The sequence below is a fragment of the Cucurbita pepo genome, chromosome 15 (assembly GCF_057944985.1).
Source record: "Cucurbita pepo subsp. pepo isolate OVF chromosome 15, ASM5794498v1, whole genome shotgun sequence".
NCBI classification, from domain to species: domain Eukaryota; kingdom Viridiplantae; phylum Streptophyta; class Magnoliopsida; order Cucurbitales; family Cucurbitaceae; genus Cucurbita; species Cucurbita pepo.
This window is the reverse complement of record NC_141812.1, coordinates 1,014,560-1,036,496: the sequence shown is the minus strand read 5'-3', so window position 1 is coordinate 1,036,496 and position 21,937 is coordinate 1,014,560. Positions and strand designations below refer to the sequence as shown.

Sequence of the window (21,937 nt, the reverse complement as noted above, 5' to 3'; positions counted from 1 at the left end):
GACTAAATGATTTGTATTGATGATTTCAGTATGTACAACGGAGAATAGAGAGAAGATACATGACTTCAAGTATGTACATAGGAGAATAAAAGTACATTTTGGAAACACTGCTTCATGGGTATATGCATGGTTCATTACTAGCATGCTTCATGGATATAGTAAGGGTACATTACTATATCGTACCATTAAGCTTCGAGAAAATTAAAAAAAAAAAAAGAAAAAGAAAAAGAAAAAGGAAATTAGAAAGTGAAGGAAAATCAAGTAGACCGCTGAGAAATAAGTAAGATCTCACATTAGTTGGAGGAGGAACGAAATATTTTTTATAACTCAATTTTGATAATCCGAGAGTTCAAGAATGTATTACTAAACGAGTAACAAAAATAAAAGAATGTAAATAAAATGCGTTAATTTTTTTCAAAAGATAAATATGTATTTTTTTAAAGTTTAAATAATCCATATATATATATATATATATATTAAATATATTTTTGATTATTAATTATAAAATATTAATATAAAATGGTTGAGAAATTTATTTTATACCAAATTAAAAAATTTATTAAAGTGAAAAAAAGAAGAAAAAAAAAGAAAAAAAAAAAAAGTGGTGGTAGACTCATTTCCAAATTCAAAGTTGGAAGTCAAAGATGTGTATGTCCCCGCAGGAACCCGGTTTGACTTGATTACAGAAACCGAAAGAAGCAGACTATAGAACGAGGTTCCGGAGCCTGGCTCGGGTCCCAGCATTGGATTCCAGCTTTCTCATATATTTTCTTCAAATTGGCACCCACCCTCCATCCCATCATGTGTAGTTGAGTTCCGTTTGTTAGATCTGAACCTTCTCTTCGGGGGCGCCCTGGTTATACATGGGTTCCAAGCCGTGGCTACACCCGGCTCCCTCGTATCGGCCACTCGAGACATACTGGGACACCGACGACGACGCTCCTGGTCCTCGATGCGGCCACACCCTCACTGCCGTCGCTGCCACTAAATCCTTCGGCCCCCGACTCATTCTCTTTGGCGGCGCCACTGCCATCGAGGGCGGAGCCTCCTCTGCTGCTCCTGGAATCAGTAAATTGCCTTCCAATTTTTCTACAATTGTTGTCACTATATTATTTCTTTTCGAAGAGTTTATGGAATTAGAAATCTGGTCGATTGTAATTCCATGAGTTTACAGCTATGCGCTTTACTTCTGAATTCTTAGATTAGGTTTGTGATAATTTTGTTGCATTCATGAAGGATTGGCGGGTGTGACCAATTCTGTGCACTCCTATGACGTTCTCACTAGGAAATGGACCAGGTATTATCTTTACAAACATACACACACACACACACACACGTAACCAAGTTTCTTCTATTTGTGAAGTTGAGTTGGATGTGCTTACTATTATTGCTTGGATGTTTGGATGTTTGGATATTAGAATCAGACCTGCTGGTGAGCCACCATCACCAAGGGCTGCACATGCTGCAGCCGCAGTGGGTACCATGGTTGTTTTCCAGGTGATTGGACAAGAAAAGTTCGCAAGAATTGAAAATTTTGGAGGTTTCCTTGTATGGTTGCTCAAGCTGGTACTTGTGTGAACTGAATTTATATTTTTTTGGTTAGGGTGGCATTGGTCCGGCTGGGCATTCCACAGATGATCTCTATGTGCTTGATTTAACAAATGATAAATTCAAGTGGCACAGGTAAAATTGAGTCCTTATCTCTGTACTTAAGATGTGGGAAATTCTTGGAACTTATATCAAAATGGGAATATAGGGTGGTGGTACAAGGACAGGGACCTGGACCTCGCTATGGCCATGTGATGGACTTGGTTGCTCAAAGATATCTGGTTTCTGTGAGTGGTAATGATGGTACGTGCAAGTGAACACTTGTTTTATATGCTTATTCTTCTATTCTTTTGTTGGATTAGTTTAATTTAAAAAACGAGCAAATCTCGATCTATCTACATTTTAATGAGGAACCAACTTTTGTTGGACCACAAGAGAGACACGTTCTAAACAAAAAGGCACAAAAACCGTTTTACATATTATGTTTTTGGGCATCAGTAACAAAGTATGATATGTTAAAGAGAGAAAAAGGAGAAATAGCCTAAAGACCTTAGAGACAAAAGACTTGTCGGGTGATGCACATCTGTAACAGACCTGTAAGCAAGGTTGACCTTTTCAAGTTGAGCACAACATCTTTGTGTAATTCGACGATGTGCTCCACCATCTCCTTTGCTTCACTCCTAAAATCCACTGAAGAAGGAAGGTTAGCAAGATCTACCATTAGTTGTGGTGGGTTAATTCAGGCAATCTATAATGGTCACTTCCTTGTAGATTTGTTCTTCATATGGTTGAATTCAAATTCAGCTTCGGCTAACAAAATGTCCCGGCAAAATAGAAGATCCAACTACATCAACAACCGGGGGGAAATTCACAGGTCCTACCTAATTCAATGATTAGAATAATGGAGAAGGGAGAGATCTTCAAAAAAAACCTATACTACCACTTCCCCTTATGAGAGATTTCCAAAAGGTGAGATTGACCTATCTGAGTAATAAGAAAAAGGGGGGTGCGCCCCATAATAAGGGTGAGCGCTCGAAGAATGTAACGTCTTGAAATTCGTTACGAGCGATATTTGGGTCTTTCTGTTTGAGCCGGCCGGACGAGATGAAATTCTCATAGACGGTTCTCAGAGGGGGGTCTCCTTGGGTTCCCTATCTCAATAAAGTGTATGATTGGTTCGAAGAATGTAACGTCTTGAAATTCAGGCAGATGATATAACTAGCAAGTTCCTCCTCACGGCAACATATTTTCTTGTGACGGAGAATTGTCTTCTTCTTCTTCTTTTAGAGGATTGAATGAATTTACTCGACTGGAAAGGTTCAGGATTGAATAGGAACAAGGAGAAAGAGAAGAAAAAGAATAAGTTCGGGAGCTAGCTTCTCATCCTGCCTATTTACCGTGAAGTAGCTCAGGGAATATCGTCAATTACCGATTGAGTGAAAGAAGGTAGGTTCGTGAAGTAGTTCAGTTCTACAACTCTCTCTCATTCATTCATCTCTTTTCTTACAGTTCCTGGTTCAGTAGTGAACGATCTAGAATAAGTCGTCTTTCTTGCTTGAGTCTTGAAAAGCAGCTAATTCATTCTTGAACTGTTTTGTCTCATTCCTCTTGAGTTGAGTCTTGAAACACTTGATGAATAAGCAGAAAGAGAAGAGAAGAGAAAGATCAGGGAAAGAACAAGAACAGAACAGATGGTCATAGAGTCAAACAAAGGTTCAGGATTGAATAGGAACAGAATAAGGAGAAAGAGCTGTTCAAGAATAAATGGGTTAAGTTAAGGAGCTTTACCGAGTCTTTGAATAGTTCCACCCTAGGGAAATGAAAGAATAAATAGGCAGAGGAGTCGGGTTCCGTCACTCTCCTTAATCCAATAACTTCTGGTAATAAAGGTGAAGGAGAATGACTGAGAGAAGAAAGAATAGGAATTGAATATGAATCAGGGGAAGGGAATACCTGTCCCTGCAGTGATATGGCTGGATGCATTGCTTGAAATTCCTGCTTTACTGGTGTTGCCCCTTGAGAAAGAATCTGATTCTATTATCAAAGGTATTCTCATTCAGAGATCTTTCTTTCATTTCCATGTGGGGGTAGGCCGCTGTGCTGGCTGTTGGCTGATTGGTCCTCATGTCGATTGAGAGAAGAATGTGCAGGACAGACGGTCTGCTTCAATGTATGGCTCGGGGTTGGCGATACGTGAAGTGATGTTTTAGTGGGAGTTCCAGAGAACGGGGTGTAATCAGGAGAAAGATCAGAGCTAAGATTCCCAGTTTACTGTTCCTGAAGGAATCGGATCATCAGGAAGGTTCCGGTTTCACTATATCTTTTCTGTACTCTCCCCTACTGTAAACTCTCATTCTTGCTTTCGTCTTTTCTTTAACATTACCTTCGTTCAATCAGGTTCAGGAAAGAACAGATGAGAGAGAGACCGGCCATATGTCCTGTTCTAATCTTACTCTCATCTTCTTTATCTGGGCAGGCAAAGAACTGAATCTGGGCAAAGAACTGACTTAACCTTAGTTTAGTGCTTACCCCATAAAATAAGGAAGGTAATCTCATCAGCCTATTTACCTTGTTCAAGAAAAGAGCTACTGTATTGAATGAACCCATTTACCGAGTGAAATCAGTAATAGGAAAAGAAAAGGAGAGGAGGTTAGAGTGAAAGAAGGATTGAAGGAGAGAAGCTTACCTTGTTCTACAATGTTTAGGACGAGTAATCCCTCATCAACAAATGAGGTTGCCCACAGTCACTTCAGTTTGGCAGTTAGTTTGTGGATGACTTGCTGTGCTAAACATGAGACTACTATTAAATTTCCTCCAAAGGGCCCTCCTAACCAAAAATATCTAAGGATTTTCACATCACTATTGGACTCGATGGATTTGGGATGCCATGAAGACGAACAACAGCTAAAATGGTCCACAACAGATAGGACAGAGTCACGACCATGTAGAGTTTTAGGCCGACCTAGTATGAAGTCCATGGAGAGATCCTCCCAAACCGTCTTTGGGATAGGCAATGGTGTATATAACACAGGGATTGAAAAGTGCCTTGGAAGTTTGACAATCATTAGATCGTTTTAACAAAATTATAAACACATGATGTAATTTAGCCTAATAAAATCATTTAGAAACAAGGTCAAATGTCTTATCTTGGTTGAAATGTCCTCCTAGACCTCCAAAAAGTATTCCTTTGAGCAAAGCCTTGCGTATAGATCCGTAAGGTACACATAGTTGGTAATACATATGCTTTGTGTTGTAAGCGCTGTCACCTGTAGGGAAGGGGGAGAAGACATGACTTGGAATCCGACTTAAAATCAACCACAAGTTTTGTTTATTTATTTAGTTGTATATTTTGATCCAACCCATACTTGAACCAAATCAAGTTATTTTGACCGGATCCAAGATTACATAATACTTCTTTTACTTTTTATGTTCTATATCAGGAAAAAGAGTTCTTTCTGATGCTTGGGCTCTAGATACTGCCCAGAAACCATATGCCTGGCAGAAGTTGAACCCAGAAGGTGATAGACCATCTGCTAGAATGTGAGTATATTATTTATTTGTCTTACCAATGAATAAAATTTCTAGCGTTTTCTATTTCTATAAATTATGGAAAGTTATAGAGTTACATGTTTCTTTGTAGGTACGCAACGGCTAGTGCGCGATCAGATGGCATGTTTTTACTTTGTGGGGGAAGAGACTCTTCAGGCGCAGTATGACAAACCCTTTTCTAGTTGATATAATCTAACATGGATATTCATTCTAAAAAAGAACTAGATACATATGATAATCAACTTTTGGCATAAGCATATTGTATTTGATGCTATATAGTTCGTGGAAAATCGAAGACTTTCTTATTTCTTTTTATTAAACAAGTGTTATGTGTACGCTACAAATTTTATTTTATTTTATTTCACTGAAGTTTCTTTTGATAAAGGCCATTATGGTGATGGAATATATATAAAAAAAAATTGGCAATGAACTTCGATGGTTATGATAGAAGTTGAAAAGTGAAAATAGTAGAGAAGAGTGGCTTTAATTTCTATGATATTCATGTAGTTTAAGGTAGCAGTTTGAGTTACTGATGCAACCAAGCATCAAAGGAGAAAACCTGTTAATACCTTAAAAGGAGTATTTTTATCATCATTCAAAAAGTCTACTGATGCAATAAATTTAAGCTTTACTTTTTCTCTAAGGACCGTGGAATGAGTATTTTTATTATGATTCAAAAAGTCTACTAATACAAGGGAATTAACCTCTATTTATAAAGGATTAATGGGTTAATTTATGGTATGTTTGATATTGATAAAATAAAGTAGAACGTGTTTAAGAATGAAATGGAACAGTATGCTGCCTTCGCCTTTTGTGCTCAGTCCTTGCCTTGTTTTCTATAACTGAGCAATATTTTTTTATTGAGACTTTTCCGCACAGTTATGTTGTGTTTTGTTCTCTACAGCCATTGGCAGATGCATATGGGCTGTTGATGCATAGAAATGGTCAGTGGGAGTGGACCCTCGCACCTGGGGTATCTCCGTCGCCTAGATATCAACATGCTGCAGTAAGTGACTGTCTAATTCTAGAACTTGAGGGGTGGGGGGCTAGTTAGCTAGTTTTCCTTTTTGGTGCTCAAATCACGTAGCCATCTGATTTTTAGAATTTGGCTTGCATATTATTTAGGTTTTTGTTGGTGCACGACTGCATGTTACAGGAGGTACTCTGAGGGGTGGACGTGCAATAGAAGGTGAAGCATCTATTGCAGGTACTCTCGCTTGTTACAGGGTGATAATCATTATTCTGTATCCTTATTATACATCTGTTTATTAAATGTTTATTTATCTTGGCATTTAATAGTATTGGACACTGCTGCTGGAGTATGGTTGGATAGAAATGGGCTAGTAACTTCATCACGAGCAAACAAGGGTCACCCTGATTATGACTCCTCCTTGGAGCTTATGCGTCGCTGTCGGCATGCAGCTGCATCTGTTGGTGTCCGAATTTACATTTATGGTGGTCTTAGAGGGGGTAAGAAAATGTGAAGAGAAGCTGTTCTACTTTCATGTTGACACCCTGTTTAACTGTATGATGGAGTTTCATATTTGCGTATGAAGAAGCAGCAATGTTGATTTGGTGTTTTGTCACACACACACACAGAGCAATATTGCACCCTATAAGTTCTTTAATTTTCTGTCCACAATCCCATGTTTCAGATGTTATGTTTGACCTAATTCCAAGTCATTAATCAATTTATTGTTCCATGTTTTTGACATTGTCATAAAAACATTGTTTTGCAGATATGCTGCTAGATGATTTTTTGGTCGCAGAAAATTCTTCTTTTCAATCTGAAATCAATTCTCATGTGATAACATCTGAGAGAGCATCTCTTATAATAAGTTCAAAAGACAATCAATCTAATCTAAGTTCATCGATGACATTGCCATCTTCGGATGGACTGGAGAGTCCTTCGGCCAGCGCCACGAGGTATTATTCTGTAGACCTCTTCTTCAACTGATGGCATTTGTTCCAGCTTGGAGAAATTATTTCATGCAATTATATATTTTTCAGCATGGATAAAAGTTCTATGGAGAAATTGAGGGAGGCTTCTGCTGCTGAAGCTGAGGCTGCTAGTGCTGTCTGGCACGCGGTTCAGGCAGCCTCTGCTGAAGACACATCTGTTTCAGACGACAACTCACGAACTGCCGAAACAACTTCAGATGCTAGTGATTATGAGGCTGATGTCCGTTTGCATTCAAGAGCTGTATGTTCTCTTTGAAACTGCTAACATTCTATAACTTTCTTTTTTACATTCTTGTTGTGAAATTATTTATTTTCTTTCTCCAGGTTGTAGTAGCTAAAGAGGCTATAGGTAACCTTGGTGGGATGGTGAGGCAGTTGTCCTTGGATCAATTTGAGAACGAGAGTAGAAGAATGATTCCATCAAACGACTTGTCATATCCAACCAAGAAATTTTCCAGGCAGAAATCTCCTCAGGGCTTACACAAGAAGGTATGTCGATGCAGCACGATAAAACTGATTTGTTCCTTATATATATATGTATATATTTATTTATTTATAAATAAAGACTTCGCATTTAGTGATAAGACAACCCTAATCCTCAGCCCAACGATCCAAGCTTTTGTTGAAGCAAGAACCCTTGAATCAAAGAAATTAATACCTCCGTATATAAAATTCGGATCACTAAGAGACAAGGCTAAAATTAGATTACCTCTTACGATCAAAGATCTATAAGCAAGATTTGGAACCTTGTTCTAAATTGAGTCACTCCACAATTGAACTTGATCAAGGCTCTCAGATGCAATCTACCACAAGAATTGCGTGAAACTTAGAAATGAAAAAAATGATGCTCCAATTTCTATGGGTGAAAGTCTCAATTTGAGAGCTGAATTTCATCAAAATCTCATCAAAATCTCGGATATTTACATAGTATATATCCAATTCTTCAAATGCCCACTAAGGTAGTTAGTGGCCATGATGGGTGAGTTACTCCACTGCCCTTTAAATCTCCACAAAAATAGATGTTATGTCCACTTTGACGAGTAAACTCCCACCCCTTTTCCCACACAAGAAATTATGGAATTAAAATAATAAACAAAGTTTTCTAACAAATTATCCCTTGAGTGCTAGTTATAGCAACCTCATCCGCTACTTCAACTGTGCAAATATTCACTTCCGAAGCTTCAAACGGTCCTTACTCAATCGAATCAACTTGTAACACATGAAATAACAATTGAATCGAGTCTATCCGAGTTTGTAGATAAAGAATGAATGCTTGTTGAATTTTCTTGACCTTGGATCGTGTAATAGTCCAGTGGGAACATTTGAAACACCGTGATTCTTATCATTCAGTTATTACGAAAATGAGAAATTAAGCTCCTATTAGGAGCAAAAATCCGCAAAATAAGAGAGATTGGAGAAATTTGTGCCCTCATGTACAATTCAGGCTTTGGTATTGAGAGAGAAGATGAATTTAATGCAAAAAAGTCATCTGTTGTACTATCATCATCCATAAAGTACCAGTGTTGCTTAATCCCCAGTTTGTTCCACCTTGAAAAACGTTGATGATTTTCCATTGTTGCGTCTCCATAAAATTTGGTTGTTCTGTTAATCAATTAATGCTTCCTTCCCACCACAGTTAATATGGACACAGTACCAAGCTGCAAGAACAACACCATATTGGTCTTTCTTGAAAGCTAAATCAAATGAACAAAACTGATCAATGTATTTTTGCACAATTGTTATTCAACATGTCAATGCCACTTATGAATTGCAGCATCAGATTCAAGTAGATATAAACTCTTATTAGGCTATGATCTTGTTTTTCTATGTTTGAAAGTTAGCTGACAGATATTGGATGCACTCTTTAGCATTTATACATTACATACAGCAGTGAAAATCCATGAAGTATAATTTATAATATTTACTATTTTTCGAATCCCTCCAATAAAAACAAGGCTATGAAAACAAGATTTCCATGCACTTTTTCTACGAACACTCACTAAACGTGAAACTGTTCCACTCCTAAAACAAGAAGAATCTCAGTGGTCACTAGTGTTGAGGATTGTTGGGAGGGAGTCCCACGTTAACTAATTTTGGGAATGATCATGAGTTTATAAGTAAGAAATACATCTTCATTGGTACGAGGCCTTCTGGGAAAGCCCAAAGCAACCATCTCAAGTGCCGAACAACGAAATTGCTAGCCTTGAAAGTGTAGTCAAAAGTAACTCATGTGTCGAATAAAGGGTGTATTTTGTTTGAGGGCTCCAGAGAAAGGAGTTGAGCCTCGATTAAGGGGAGGCTATTCGAGGGCTACATAGACCTCAGAGGAGGCTATGGTGTATTTTGTTCGAGGGGAGGATTGTTGAGGATTGTTGGGAGGGAGCCCCACATTGGCTAATTTAGGGAATGATCACGAGTTTATAAGTAAGGAATACATCTCCATTGGTACGAGGCCTTTTGGGGAAGCCCAAAGCAAAGCCATGAGAGCTAATGCTCAAAGTGGACAATATCATTCCATTGTGGAGAGTCGTGGTTCCTAACCACTAGAAAATTAGACAATTCAAGCAACAAGCCAATTCAAAGAAGAGAGACTTACGAATTATTGTCCTGTGAAGAGCTCACAAACAGGTTTCTGCACGGAAAAAAGAGATTGGATAAGGTATTTCTCACTAGTTATAAAAAAGTTGGATAACAATAGAAGCATGGATAAGGTATTTCTCACTAGTTATAAAAAAGTTGGATAACAATAGAAGCATACTTATTTTTCTTTGGCTCATTAATTGTAAAATAGTTGGATAACAGGTTGCTGCAAACAGGTTTGGGTTCCCTAAATGATCCATTGTTTCATATAAACCAGTTTGGAAATTTTTGCTCTTGTTTTCCGATCTGCAGATGGTTATTTTCTCGACTCTTTTGCAGGTCATTTCAAGTTTACTTAGACCTCGGAATTGGAAAGCCCCTGCTAATAGGAGGTTTTTCCTAGATTCCTATGAAGTGGGTGAGCTTTGTTATGCTGCTGAACAGATCTTTATGCACGAGCCGACAGTTCTACAGCTTAAAGCTCCAGTTAAAGTATTTGGTGATCTTCATGGACAGTTTGGTGATTTGATGAGGCTTTTTGATGAGTATGGATTCCCCTCCACAGCTGGAGACATAACGTGAGTATTGCCAATTAAGATTATGTTACAACTGCTTGTTTCCTTCCATTGCATCTACGTAATTCTTTTGGTTTTGAATCAACTTAAAATCTGGAGTATGTTTGCCGTATGACCTTTTGAATCCTTAGGTGTATGTGAACCTATGTATTCAAACATGGAAAATCTATAATTCAACATTGAGAGAATACATACATACATATATATATATATTATATACATATTTTAAAGAGAAATCGAACTTTTAGGCATACCAAAATAAAGCCCACAAAAAAGGAGTCAACCTAACAAAATCATATTTTTTAGAAAAGTAATACGGCATTGGTTTTAAAGGCTGCTTTCCATTCGTCTCCTAGTCTAATACGAATTTGGTGATATTCAGTCCTTAGATCCTCCTTAGAAAACATTTCGGCTATCCACATACATGCGTCAAGAGCTTGTTGGGATATGGAGTCTGATGATTATTTATAGTAAAAGATCGGGTAGAGATATATATGGTAGATATTTCGTAGGTGGTTCAATCTGTTAAAGCTATATTTATTAAACTAAAACTATATATATATACATACCCTATTAGGCAGTGCAAGAATGTATTGTCCGGTGGAATACAAATCCTTTAGCCAATATTCCTCGTATTTTCTATCTCCTATTCTTTGTGGATCGAGTGTGTGCATTAGTGCGATCCTAATAGAGCTTTCCTTCTTAGATGTGAGAAGTGCTTGAACAACACGAGGGCTCAAACTTGGTTGAATGTGTCCTTTTTGAAGTAATTCTTATCCTGTTCTTGTAATACTCCATACTATTGTGGGCTCATTCGATAATGGCGAAGATTTGGGAGAATAGCAACCTGTTGGTGGTGGTCTCGTGATGATTATGATTTTACATTTAGAAAGTTAGGCTTGTTTCTTATAATAATAATAATAACTCATTTCAGAGATTAATGTGTTTGCTAAGTGAGATTTTTTTTTTCTTCTAAAAAATATTTCAGGTATATTGATTACTTGTTTTTGGGAGATTACGTTGATCGAGGACAACACAGCTTGGAGACTATAACTTTACTTCTCGCTCTCAAGGCAAGATTTTATTTAATTTTTTCGAATGATCTATTATGTCACTCTTGTAAACGTATATTGACATGATTGCGAATTTGCAGATTGAATACCCTGATAATGTTCACTTAATCCGTGGAAACCATGAGGCAGCGGATATAAATGCACTATTCGGTTTTCGTCTTGAATGCATAGAGAGAATGGTAGGAATAGATACGTATTTACAACATTAATATTACTTAAAGTTAATTAGAGCCAGTAACGTAGGTGTCTGTAGGGAGAGAGTGATGGAATTTGGGCGTGGACGCGCTTCAATCAACTATTCAACTACCTTCCACTTGCTGCATTGATTGAAAAGAAGATTATTTGCATGCATGGAGGCATAGGGCGATCAATACACACGGTTGAACAAATAGAGAAGCTTGAAAGACCCATTACAATGGATGCAGGGTCTATTATTTTGATGGATCTGCTTTGGTATATTTAATTTCTTTCATATTTTTGTTTTTTATTTCATTTGGATTGTGAATTATTGTGTCTGTTTGCAGGTCTGATCCGACAGAAAATGACAGTGTTGAAGGTCTAAGACCTAATGCTAGGGGGCCTGGTCTTGTCACCTTTGGGGTATGCTAGTTATTAGCGGCTACATATTTATTACAGAAGAACAAGAGAAGAAATTATGCAAACCATATTCTCTCTTTTATTGTTTTATCTGTGTTCAACCATAATTCAAGAGGATATTAGCTTGCTTCTCCTCTTTTTTTTGTGTGTGTGTCCGTTAGGAATCACGGATCTCCATAATGGTATGATATTGTCCACTTTGAGCATAAGCTCTCATGGTTTTGCTTTGGGTGTCCCCAAAAGGCTTCTATTGAGGGTGTCCCCAAAAGGCTTCATATCAATAGAGATGTATTCCTTATTTATAAACCCATGATCATTCCCTAAATTGGTCAATGTGGGACTCCCTCCCAACAATCCTCAACAATCCTCCCCTCGAACAAAGTACAACATAGAGTCTCCCCTGGACCTATGGAGCCCTAGAACAGCCTCCCCTTAATCGAGGCTCGACTCCTTCTCTGGAGCTCTCGAACAAAGTACACCATTTGTTCGACACATTAGTCACTTTTGACCATACCTTCGAGGCTCACAATTCTTTGTTCGACATTTGAGGCTTCTATTGAAATGGCTAAGTTTAGGGCATGACTCTGATGCCATGTTAGAGATCATAGATCTCCACAATGGTATGATATTGTCCACTTTGAGCATAAGCTTTCATGGTTTTGCTTTGGACTTCCCCAAAAGGCTGGAGATGTGTTCCTCTTATAAACCCATAATCATTCCCTAAATTAGCAACAATTCTCAATTAGTATTGACCTCTTATTGAAAAATGGGTTCTCATAGGAAAAGAAAGGGCAATTTTCTTTTATATGGATAAATGTTTGCATTTGCTAATACAACAAAATGACTTGTCCCATGAATCAATAGTTTGACCCTTTTTTTTTTTTTTTTTTTTTCCGTTTTTGCAGCCTGATCGCGTTACAGAATTCTGCAAGAGAAACAGTATACAGCTCATAATAAGAGCCCACGAATGCGTCATGGATGGATTTGAACGGTTTGCTCAGGGACAACTAATCACTCTATTCTCTGCCACTAACTATTGTGGTGAGTAAAACATAAATAGTTGTGTTTGTTTTGTTCTTGAATTCCAAAAGTTTCAAACTTGGACCTATAATGAGTTGGATGCGTAGGAACTGCAAACAACGCTGGTGCCATATTGGTTATTGGGAGGGGATTGGTCGTTGTCCCAAAGTTGATCCATCCCTTGCCACCGCCCCTCCAATCACCAGAAACATCTCCAGAACGCATCATTGAAGACACTTGGATGCAGGTACACTACCCTTTAAATTTAAATAACCCAAATGCCAAGTACTAGCAAAGTACAACCCTGAACACTAATCCTTGTTCTTGTTCTTTCAGGAACTTAACATTCAGAGGCCTCCCACTCCAACCCGAGGCCGCCCACAGCCCGATCTAGATCGTAGCTCTCTTGCTTATATATGAATTTACCTTATTGCCTTGGTAATAAGTTTTAGATTCGGTGTTATTCTCCACGAGCAACATCTTCAGCATTTCAACACAAGAAAATAATTGCACCTGGAATTTCTAGTTTATGGAAGATATACGACTTTGAGGTTGCAGAAAGCGTAAAACAGTGGTTCATTTTTTCGACGCTTGGGCCACATTTATAATATTGTAATATATTCAACATTTAGCTTGTGGGTGTATGTTTGGTTGTAGGCTCTGCCGCCGAACATAGATTTTCAGTGTTAATGTTGTAGAATAAACTGTCTGTGTTTCGCTTTAGAATCTGTTTTCGAAATAACCCTTATTCCTGTAACCGAATACATTGATGGTGACTTTTTCCCTTATACAATTATACTCGAGTTATGTCCTGAGAGTCCATTTTGCAACCGAAATAGATGGCAACAATGGTACCCACGATAATAAATAGCGACAACTGAACCTAAGTTAATTGTAGACTGTTTTTGAGATTTACTAAAAGTATGAAACGAAAGTTAGGTGCTCTCAAGGCATCGAGATCCAAAATACTAATTTCAAAGCACGATTTTTTTCCCACAAATGGAAGAAAAGATTTTACATCAATTTCATCATTCATGGCGGCCATGACCAATTAAGAATTATACAAGAACGGTGAATGTGCAAAACACAACACAACACATTCCTCAGCTAGGGGCATCCTGACCTTTGCTCTGGTAGAGAGGTTCTAATCGTTCCTTGGCTCTGTGAACTTTTGACTGAAGATAAAAGCTTCCAGTCTGAGCATTCCTTTCAAACAAAGCGTCATATTTCTGTAAACATAGGAAGGAAGGATTGTCAAACACCTATTCATAATAATATATACAAGGCAGGAACTATTTTAGTGAAAAGCAATAGATATTTGACCTTCACAATTTCCTCCCAAGGCGTTCCCGCGGTGACGCCAAGAATCTGCCTGGCTTCTTGCTCCGTCATCACTTTGCTTGCTCTGCGAACACTGTTTTGAATTGTTTCTTGAGCAACACCGGACTTCGAAGCATCTACACCGCACGAAAAAGACTTGTTACTGAGCGTAATCATCTTCAACTACAAGCATCAAACTTTCCTTCATTAAGAAGTAAAAACTTTGTATGAACAACTACATTTGCCAAACTAATAAAGTACGTGTTCAACAGATTACAACACAACTATACCGAAAGCATCTCTAACCAAACTGTGGTCCATAAATCACTTCTCACGCCACGTGCTAGGAAAATAAAAACAATTTTTTTTCAAAAGATCTAGGAAGATATTTATTATAGTCATAAATATCAATGAAGATAGTACAATTTTTGTTTTCAATCTAGCCGGGGAAGAAGTAATAGAAAAAAGAGGAACGGAGTGAAGCAGTGAATAAATAAGTAATGAGTCTTGTGTACACTCAAGAGGTATTAAGCTTCTCTCTATTTGTCTCTCTATTTGAAAGTAGGTCGAAAGAAGAATTCTACTCTTTCATCCAACCCACACAAACACTGTCTACCTCCCCTTACAAGAGACCTATAACTTGATCACATACTTGGACTCGTAACAATATTATTCCGCCTTTCAAGGTTGACCAAAAAGGTAAAAGGAGGAACTGCAGGATGCTATCATCCAGGCCATGGACACTCAAAAAAGTTTTCATATCTATTTGTTAAAGAAAAGAAAATTATAAAATATGTGAATATAAAACTTGGTTTATATTTGCAAAACCCTTATACATATCACAGACTAGAAAAACAACAAATTCAATTGACCACTTACTGAAGATCTAAGAAGGCATTATTCTGGCTTTCAAAGACGAGGAAGGATGTAAAAGATGTTAGGAATCATGGATCTCCACACTAGTATGACCCACTTTGAGCATAAGCTCTTGTGGCTTTGTTTTGGGTTTCCTCAAAAGGCCTCATGCCAATGGAAATGTATTCCTTACTTATAAACCCACGATCATTCCCTAAATTAGCCAATGTGGGACTTCCTCCCAACAATCCTCAACAAAAAATAGAAATTCAGGATGCTAACATCCCCCAAGCCCATTAAAAAAAAAAAAAAAAAAATCTTTGATGTCTATTTGAATATCACCTGAAGCAGAATTTATCTATGTGCACACAGAGCTTTGTTCTTATTGGCAAAATGCTTGTTTCCAAACTTACCCCATTTACATTAAAGCTTCTAATAGTTCAAAGATAAGGTGCAAGTTTCTTTTGTTCTACATATCAAGTTTCAATCAAGCCATCCAAAAACAATTGACACCAATAACAATAATATTGAGGCAATCTGGCCAACTTCCGATAGAGATAAAAACCCAGGGGTGGAATAAAAAGTGTACTTACTCGTAAGGGCTTGACGATAGGCTTGAACAAAGGCCCTAGCAAGTATCCCAGAGCCCATCACAATTAAATTGGCAAGAATTTTCGCAGCCTGTCCAAATACATACAAGCAAAGAGGCTCTCTTATAGGAAGTTGTTTAAAATTATGCAATACAATATCTACTCCTCTCCTCTGTCAAAATTAAAGTTATCAACAGAGCAGAAGTAAATACACCTGTTTTAATTTGATAGCACTGATTCGATCGGTAAAAAGATCAATGTACACTCAAGATAGATATAACATGACACAAGATAAACAAACACATTTCGAAAATGCTCAATAAAAAGCGCAGAGGACAAGAAAATCAAACCCAATATGTATAGAATAAATACGAAGAAAAGAATAAATAAAATAAAAAATGGAGAAAAATTCCACAAGGAACTCTCAGTCTTTTCCCTAGCCGAAATTTGGCCACAGAAAATTTGGGAACGAAATGAAACTTCGGATTAAACCCATAATCTATAATCAATCTGGAAACAAATTACCAAACGTAGGAGACAGATACATAATATTTCAGATAAGATTAACAACATCAAATATATTTATGCATCGGCTCCTGTTCGATGTTCATTTTCTCATAATCTTAGAAATCGATCCACCATAAAGTGAGAGGAGGAGGAGAGAAAGAAAGAATAGAGATACCATGATTAATTGGCTGGCCTTGATAACAGGTCCGGATTTGTTAAAGCCGCTAGAGCTACGAAATCAATCAGAAAGGTTATTTAGCGAACCACGCAGGAAATCGTAGGGGCGAATCGTTGATACGGGGGGGGGGGGGGGGGGGGGGGGCGAGGCAGCAAATCAAGGGAGTGAAGAGAGGGAGGGGCGGCAGCAAATCGTGGGAGTGAACAGAGGGTGGGGCGGCGACAAATCTCCGAGAAACGGCGGCAAATCGAGGGAGGGGCAGCGGAAAATCGAGGAGGGAAGAGAGGGAGAAGGGAGGGAGAGGCGGTGCAGCAAAAAGAACTAATTCAAATTATAGCACTATATACTATTTTAATAAACATTTACAAATCCATTTGTTATGGTAAAGTATTTAAAAATCCATTATTTTATTTTGTTTTATTATTTATTCTGTTTTCTTTCCATTAATATTATTTCTTCTTAAAAATGAGATTTGATAAAAAAACTTGAGCGTTACTTACATATTCGTTGAAAAAGAACGAAAGAAACCTAAGTTATTCACATAATGATTTAAATGTCTCCTTGAGGGTATTCTGGACAAGGTTGAGGTTGTGAGGTCTTATAGACAAGAGTAAATGTTTACTTTCTTCGATACTTTATGCTTAGCAAAATCTTTAGTCAATATGGTATGATTCTAAAATGAGAAAACAACTTTTCAGATCGAGTTAACGACCCTGTCTCAAAGGGGAAAAAAGTTCCAATGTGTTATGAAATTTGACTCCAAAATGGCCCGGAAGTGAAAGTGCATAAGTTTCGTATTTCAACCCAACATATGTGTAAGATTCATCAAACTTGAGCGTTTCTTACAGATTCGTTGAAAAAGATCGAAAGAAACTTAGTTTATTCACATAATGATTTAAATGCCTCCTTGAGGGTCTTCTTGACAGGGTTGAGGTTGTGAGGTCTTATAGACAAGAGTAAATGTTTACTTTCTTCGATACTTTAAGCTTAGCAAAATCTTTAGTCAATATGGTATGATTCTAAAATGAGAAAACAACTTTTCAGATCGAGTTAACGACCCTGTCTCAAAGGGGAAAAAAGTTCCAATGTAACCTATGGAATTTGACTCCAAAATGGCCCGGAAGCGAAAGTGCATAAGTTTTGTATTTTAACCCAACATATGTCTAAGATTCATCAAACTTGAACATTCCTTACAAATTCGTTGAAAAAGATCGAAAGAAACTTAGGTTATTCACATAATGATTTAAGTGCCTCCATGAGGGTCTTCTTGATAGGGTTGAGGTTGTGAGGTCTTATAGACACGAGTAAATTTTTTTTTCCTACCACATTTCAAGCTTAGGACAATCTTTAGTCGATATGGTATGATACTAAAAGGAGAAAATAACTTTTCAGATCGAGTTAACGACCTTGTCTCAAAGGAGAAAAAAGTTCCAATGTTAACACCTATGGAATTTGACTCGAAAATGGCCCAGGAGGGAAAGTGCATAAGTTTCGTATTTTACCCAAAATTTGTGTAAGATTCATCAAACTTGAGCATTCCATGTTAGGTTATAGAGCCTCATTCTTATTTATAGCTTGGTCAACGGTTATATCCGGTAAAGCTATATTTGGTAAAGCTATATCCGTTAAAGCTATATATGGTAAATAGTTATATATAGTAGATGGTTAAAACGGGTAAAGCTATATATAGTAAATAGCTATATATAGTAGATGGTTAAATCTGGTAAAGCTATATATAGTAAATTGAACTATATATATATCCCGTCGGGTAGAGCTTTGAGATGTACTTTCTATTCTCTGTAATTCTATCTTACTGTACATACGTGAAGTCATCAATAGAAAAATCCTTTTAGCCAGAGTTCTCCTTGCGCTTTTCTCTATCCCATTCTTTGTGTTCATCTAGATCGAGCGTGTGCGTTGTTGTGCGATCCTAACATTCCATAAAGATTCATTTAAAAAGATCGAAAGAAACTTAGGTTATTCACATAATGATTTAAGTGCCTCCTTGAGGGTCTTCTCGATAGGGTTGAGGTTGTGAGGTCTTATAGACACGAGTAAATATTTTTTTCTTCAATATTTTAGGTTTAGGATAATCGTTAGTCGATATGGTATGATACGAAAAAGAGAAAATAACTTTTCAAATCGAGTTAACGACCCTGTCTCAAAGGGAAAAAAAGGTCCAATGTTAACACCTAAGGAATTTGACTCCAAAATGGCTCGGAAGTGAAAGTGTATAAGTTTTGTATTTTAACACAACATATGTGTAAGATTCATCAAACTTGAGCGTTCCTTACAGATTCGTTGAAAAAGATCGAAAGAAACTTAGGTTTTTCACATAATGATTTAAGTGCTTCTATGAGGGTCTTCTTGACAGGGTTGAGGTTGTGAGGTCTTATCGACACGAGTAAAGGTTTTTTTCTTCCATATTTTATGCTTAGGAAAATCTTTAGTGGATATGGTATGATACTAAAACGAGAAAACAACTTTTCAGATCGAGTTAACGACCCTGTCTCAAAGGGGAAAAAAGGACAAATGTTAACACCTATGGAATTTGACTCGAAAATTGCCCGGTTGCGAAAGGGCATAAGTTTCGTATCTTAACCCAACATATGTGTAAGATTCATCAAACTTGAGCGTTTCTTACTGATTCGTTCAAAAAGATCGATAGAAACAAAGGTTTTTCAAATAATGATTTAAGTGCCTCCATGAGGGTCTTCTGGAAAGGGTTGAGGTTGTGAGGTCTTATCGACACGAGTAAAGGCATTTTTTCTTCCATATTTTAAGCTTAGGACAATCTTTAGTGGATATGGTATTATACTATTCAAAATGAGAAAACAACTGCTTAGATCGAGTTAACTTCCCTGTCTCAAAGGGAAAAAAGTTAATATGTGAAGACCTATGGAATTTGACTAAAAAATGGCCCGGAAGCGAAAATGCATAAGTTTCGTATTTTAACCCAACATATGTGTAAGGTTCATCAAACTTGAGCGTTCCTTACCGATTCGTTCAAAAAGATCGAAAGAAACAAAGGTTTTTCACATAATGATTTAACTACCTCCATGAGGGTCTTCTCGACAGGGTTGAGGTTGTGAGGTCTTATCCACATGAGTAAAGGTTTTTTTTCTTTCATATTTTACGCTTAGGACAATCTTTAGTGGATATGGTCTGATACTAAAACGAGAAAATAACTTTTCAGATCGAGTTAACGACCCTGTCTCAAAGGGGAAAAAAGCTCCTATGTTAACTAACACCTATAGAATTTGACTCCAAAATGGCCCGGAAGTGAAACTACATAAGTTTCATATTTATACCCAACATATGTATAAGATTCATCAAACTTGAGCATTTCTTACTGATTCGTTCAAAAAGATCGATAGAAACAAAAGTTTTTCACATAATGATTTAAGTGCCTCCCTGAGGGTCTTCTCGACAGGGTTGAGGTTGTGAGGTCTTATCGAAACGAGTAAAAGTTTTTTTTCTTCCATATTTTAAGCTCAGGACAATATTTAGTGGATATGATATTATACTATTCAAAACGAGAAAATAACTTTTTAGATGGAGTTAACTTCCCTGTCTCAAAGGGGAAAAAACATAATATGTGACCTATGGAATTTGACTCCAAAATTTCCCGGAAGCGAAAGTGCATAAGTTTCGTATTTTAATCTAACATATGTGTAAGATTCATCAAACATGAGCGTTCCTTACCGATTCGTTCAAAAAGATCGAAAGAAACAAAGGTTTTTTACATAATGACTTAAGTGCTTCCATGAGGGTCTTCTCAACAGGGTTGAGGTTGTCAGGTCTTATCGACATGAGTAAAGGTTTTTTTTCTTCCATATTTTGCTATGATACTAAAACGAGAAAACAGCTTTTTAGATCGAGTTAACGACTCTGTCTCAAAGAGGAAAAAAGTTCCTATGTTAACACCTATGGAATTTGACTCCAAAATGGCCTGGAAGCGAAAGTGCATAAGTTTCGTATTTTAACCCAACATATGTGTAAGATTCATGAAACAAGAGCGTTGCTTACCGATTCGTTCAAAAATCTCGAAAGAAACAAAGCTTTTTCACATAATGATTTAAGTGCCTCCATGAGGGTCTTCTCGATAGGGTTAAGGTAGGTCTTATCGACACGAGTAAAGGTTTTTTTTTCTCTCCATATTTTAAGCTTAGGACAATCTTTAGTTGATATGGTATGATACTAAAATGATAAACCAACTTTTCAGATCGAGTTAACGACCTTGTCTCAAAGTGGAAATCAGGTTCCTATGTGCTATGGAATTTGACTCCAAAATGCCCCGGAAGCGAAAGTGCATAAGTTTCGTAATTTAACCCAACATATGTCTCAAACTTGAGCGTTCCTTACGAATTTGTTGACCAAAATCGAAAGAAACAATGGTTATTCACATAATGACTTAAGTGCCTCCATGAGGGTCTTCTCGATAGGGTTGAGGTTGTGAGGTCTTATCGACACGAGTAAAGGATTTTTTTTCTTCCATATTTTAAGCTTAGGACCATCTTTAGTGGATATTGTATGACACTAAAATGAGAAAACAACTTTTCAGATCGAGTTAATGACCGTGTCTCAAAGGGGAAAAAAGATCCTATGTTAATATCTATGGAATTTGACTGCAAAATGGCCCGTAAGCGAAAGTGCATAAGTTTCGTATTTTAACCCAACATATGTGTAAGATTCATCAAACTTGAGCGTTCCTTACGAATTTGTTCAACAAAATCGAAAGAAACAATGGTTATTCACATAATGATTTAAGTGCCTCCATGAGGGTCTTCTCGACAGGATTGAGGTTGTGAGGTCTTATCGACATGGGTAAATACTTTTTTTCTCCAATATTTTAAGCTTATGATAATCTTTAGTGGATATCGTATGATACTAAAATGAGAAAAAAAAAAATTTCAGATCGAAATAACGACCCTGTCTCAAAGGGGAAAAAAGTTTCTATGTTAACACACCAATGGAATTTGACTTCAAAATGGCCCGTAAGGAAAAGTGCATAAGTTTCGTATTTTAACCCAACATATGTGTAAGATTCATCAAACTTGAGCGTTGCTTACCGATTCTTTTAAAAAGATCGAAAGAAACAAAGGTTTCTCACATATGGATTTTGGTGCCTCCATAAGGGTCTACTCGACAGGGTTGAGGTTGTGAGGTCCTATCGACACGAGTAAATGTTTTTTTTCTTCCATATTTTAAGCATAGGACAATCTTTAGTGGATATGGTATGATACTAAAACGAGAAAAAAACTTTTCAGATCGAGTTAACGACCCTGTCTCAAAGGGGAACAAAGTTCCTATGTTAACACCTATGGAATTTGACTGCAAAATGGCCTGGAAGCGAAATTGAATAAGTTTCATATTTTAGCCAAACATATGCGTAAGATTCATCAAACTTGAGTGTTCCTTACAGATTCGATGAAAAAGACCGAAAGAAACAAAGGTTTTTCACATAATGAATTGGGTGCCTTCATGAGGGTCTACTCGACAGGGTTGAGGTTGTAAGGTCTTATCGACACGAGTAAGTGTTTTTTTTTCTTCCATATTTTAAGCTTAGGACAATCTTTAGTA

At 37.2% G+C, this 21,937-nt stretch overlaps 2 protein-coding genes across 2 annotated transcripts; one reads left to right on the top strand and one right to left on the bottom strand.

Annotated features, from left to right (window-relative positions):
* Window positions 1–693: 693 nt before the first annotated feature.
* On the top strand, window positions 694–13,716 carry LOC111811438 (serine/threonine-protein phosphatase BSL1). The gene is made up of 21 exons (XM_023698285.2): window positions 694–1,068; window positions 1,237–1,297; window positions 1,419–1,497; window positions 1,604–1,683; window positions 1,757–1,851; window positions 4,989–5,088; window positions 5,189–5,258; window positions 6,002–6,103; window positions 6,223–6,304; window positions 6,397–6,567; window positions 6,837–7,023; window positions 7,108–7,300; window positions 7,384–7,548; window positions 9,979–10,217; window positions 11,203–11,287; window positions 11,368–11,466; window positions 11,541–11,740; window positions 11,812–11,887; window positions 12,790–12,925; window positions 13,012–13,151; window positions 13,241–13,716. Exons 1-21 carry the CDS (start codon window positions 864–866, stop codon window positions 13,322–13,324), a joined length of 2,649 nt encoding a protein of 882 aa, XP_023554053.1. The 5' UTR covers window positions 694–863; the 3' UTR covers window positions 13,325–13,716.
* Window positions 13,717–13,873: 157 nt separating this feature from the next.
* Window positions 13,874–16,682, bottom strand: LOC111811439 (mitochondrial import inner membrane translocase subunit PAM16 like 2). The gene is made up of 4 exons (XM_023698287.2): window positions 16,352–16,682; window positions 15,673–15,760; window positions 14,228–14,361; window positions 13,874–14,133 (listed from the first exon to the last, which is right to left on the bottom strand). The coding sequence occupies exons 1-4, from the start codon at window positions 16,352–16,354 to the stop codon at window positions 14,008–14,010; spliced, it is 351 nt and encodes a 116-aa protein (XP_023554055.1). The 5' UTR covers window positions 16,355–16,682; the 3' UTR covers window positions 13,874–14,007.
* Window positions 16,683–21,937: the final 5,255 nt, after the last annotated feature.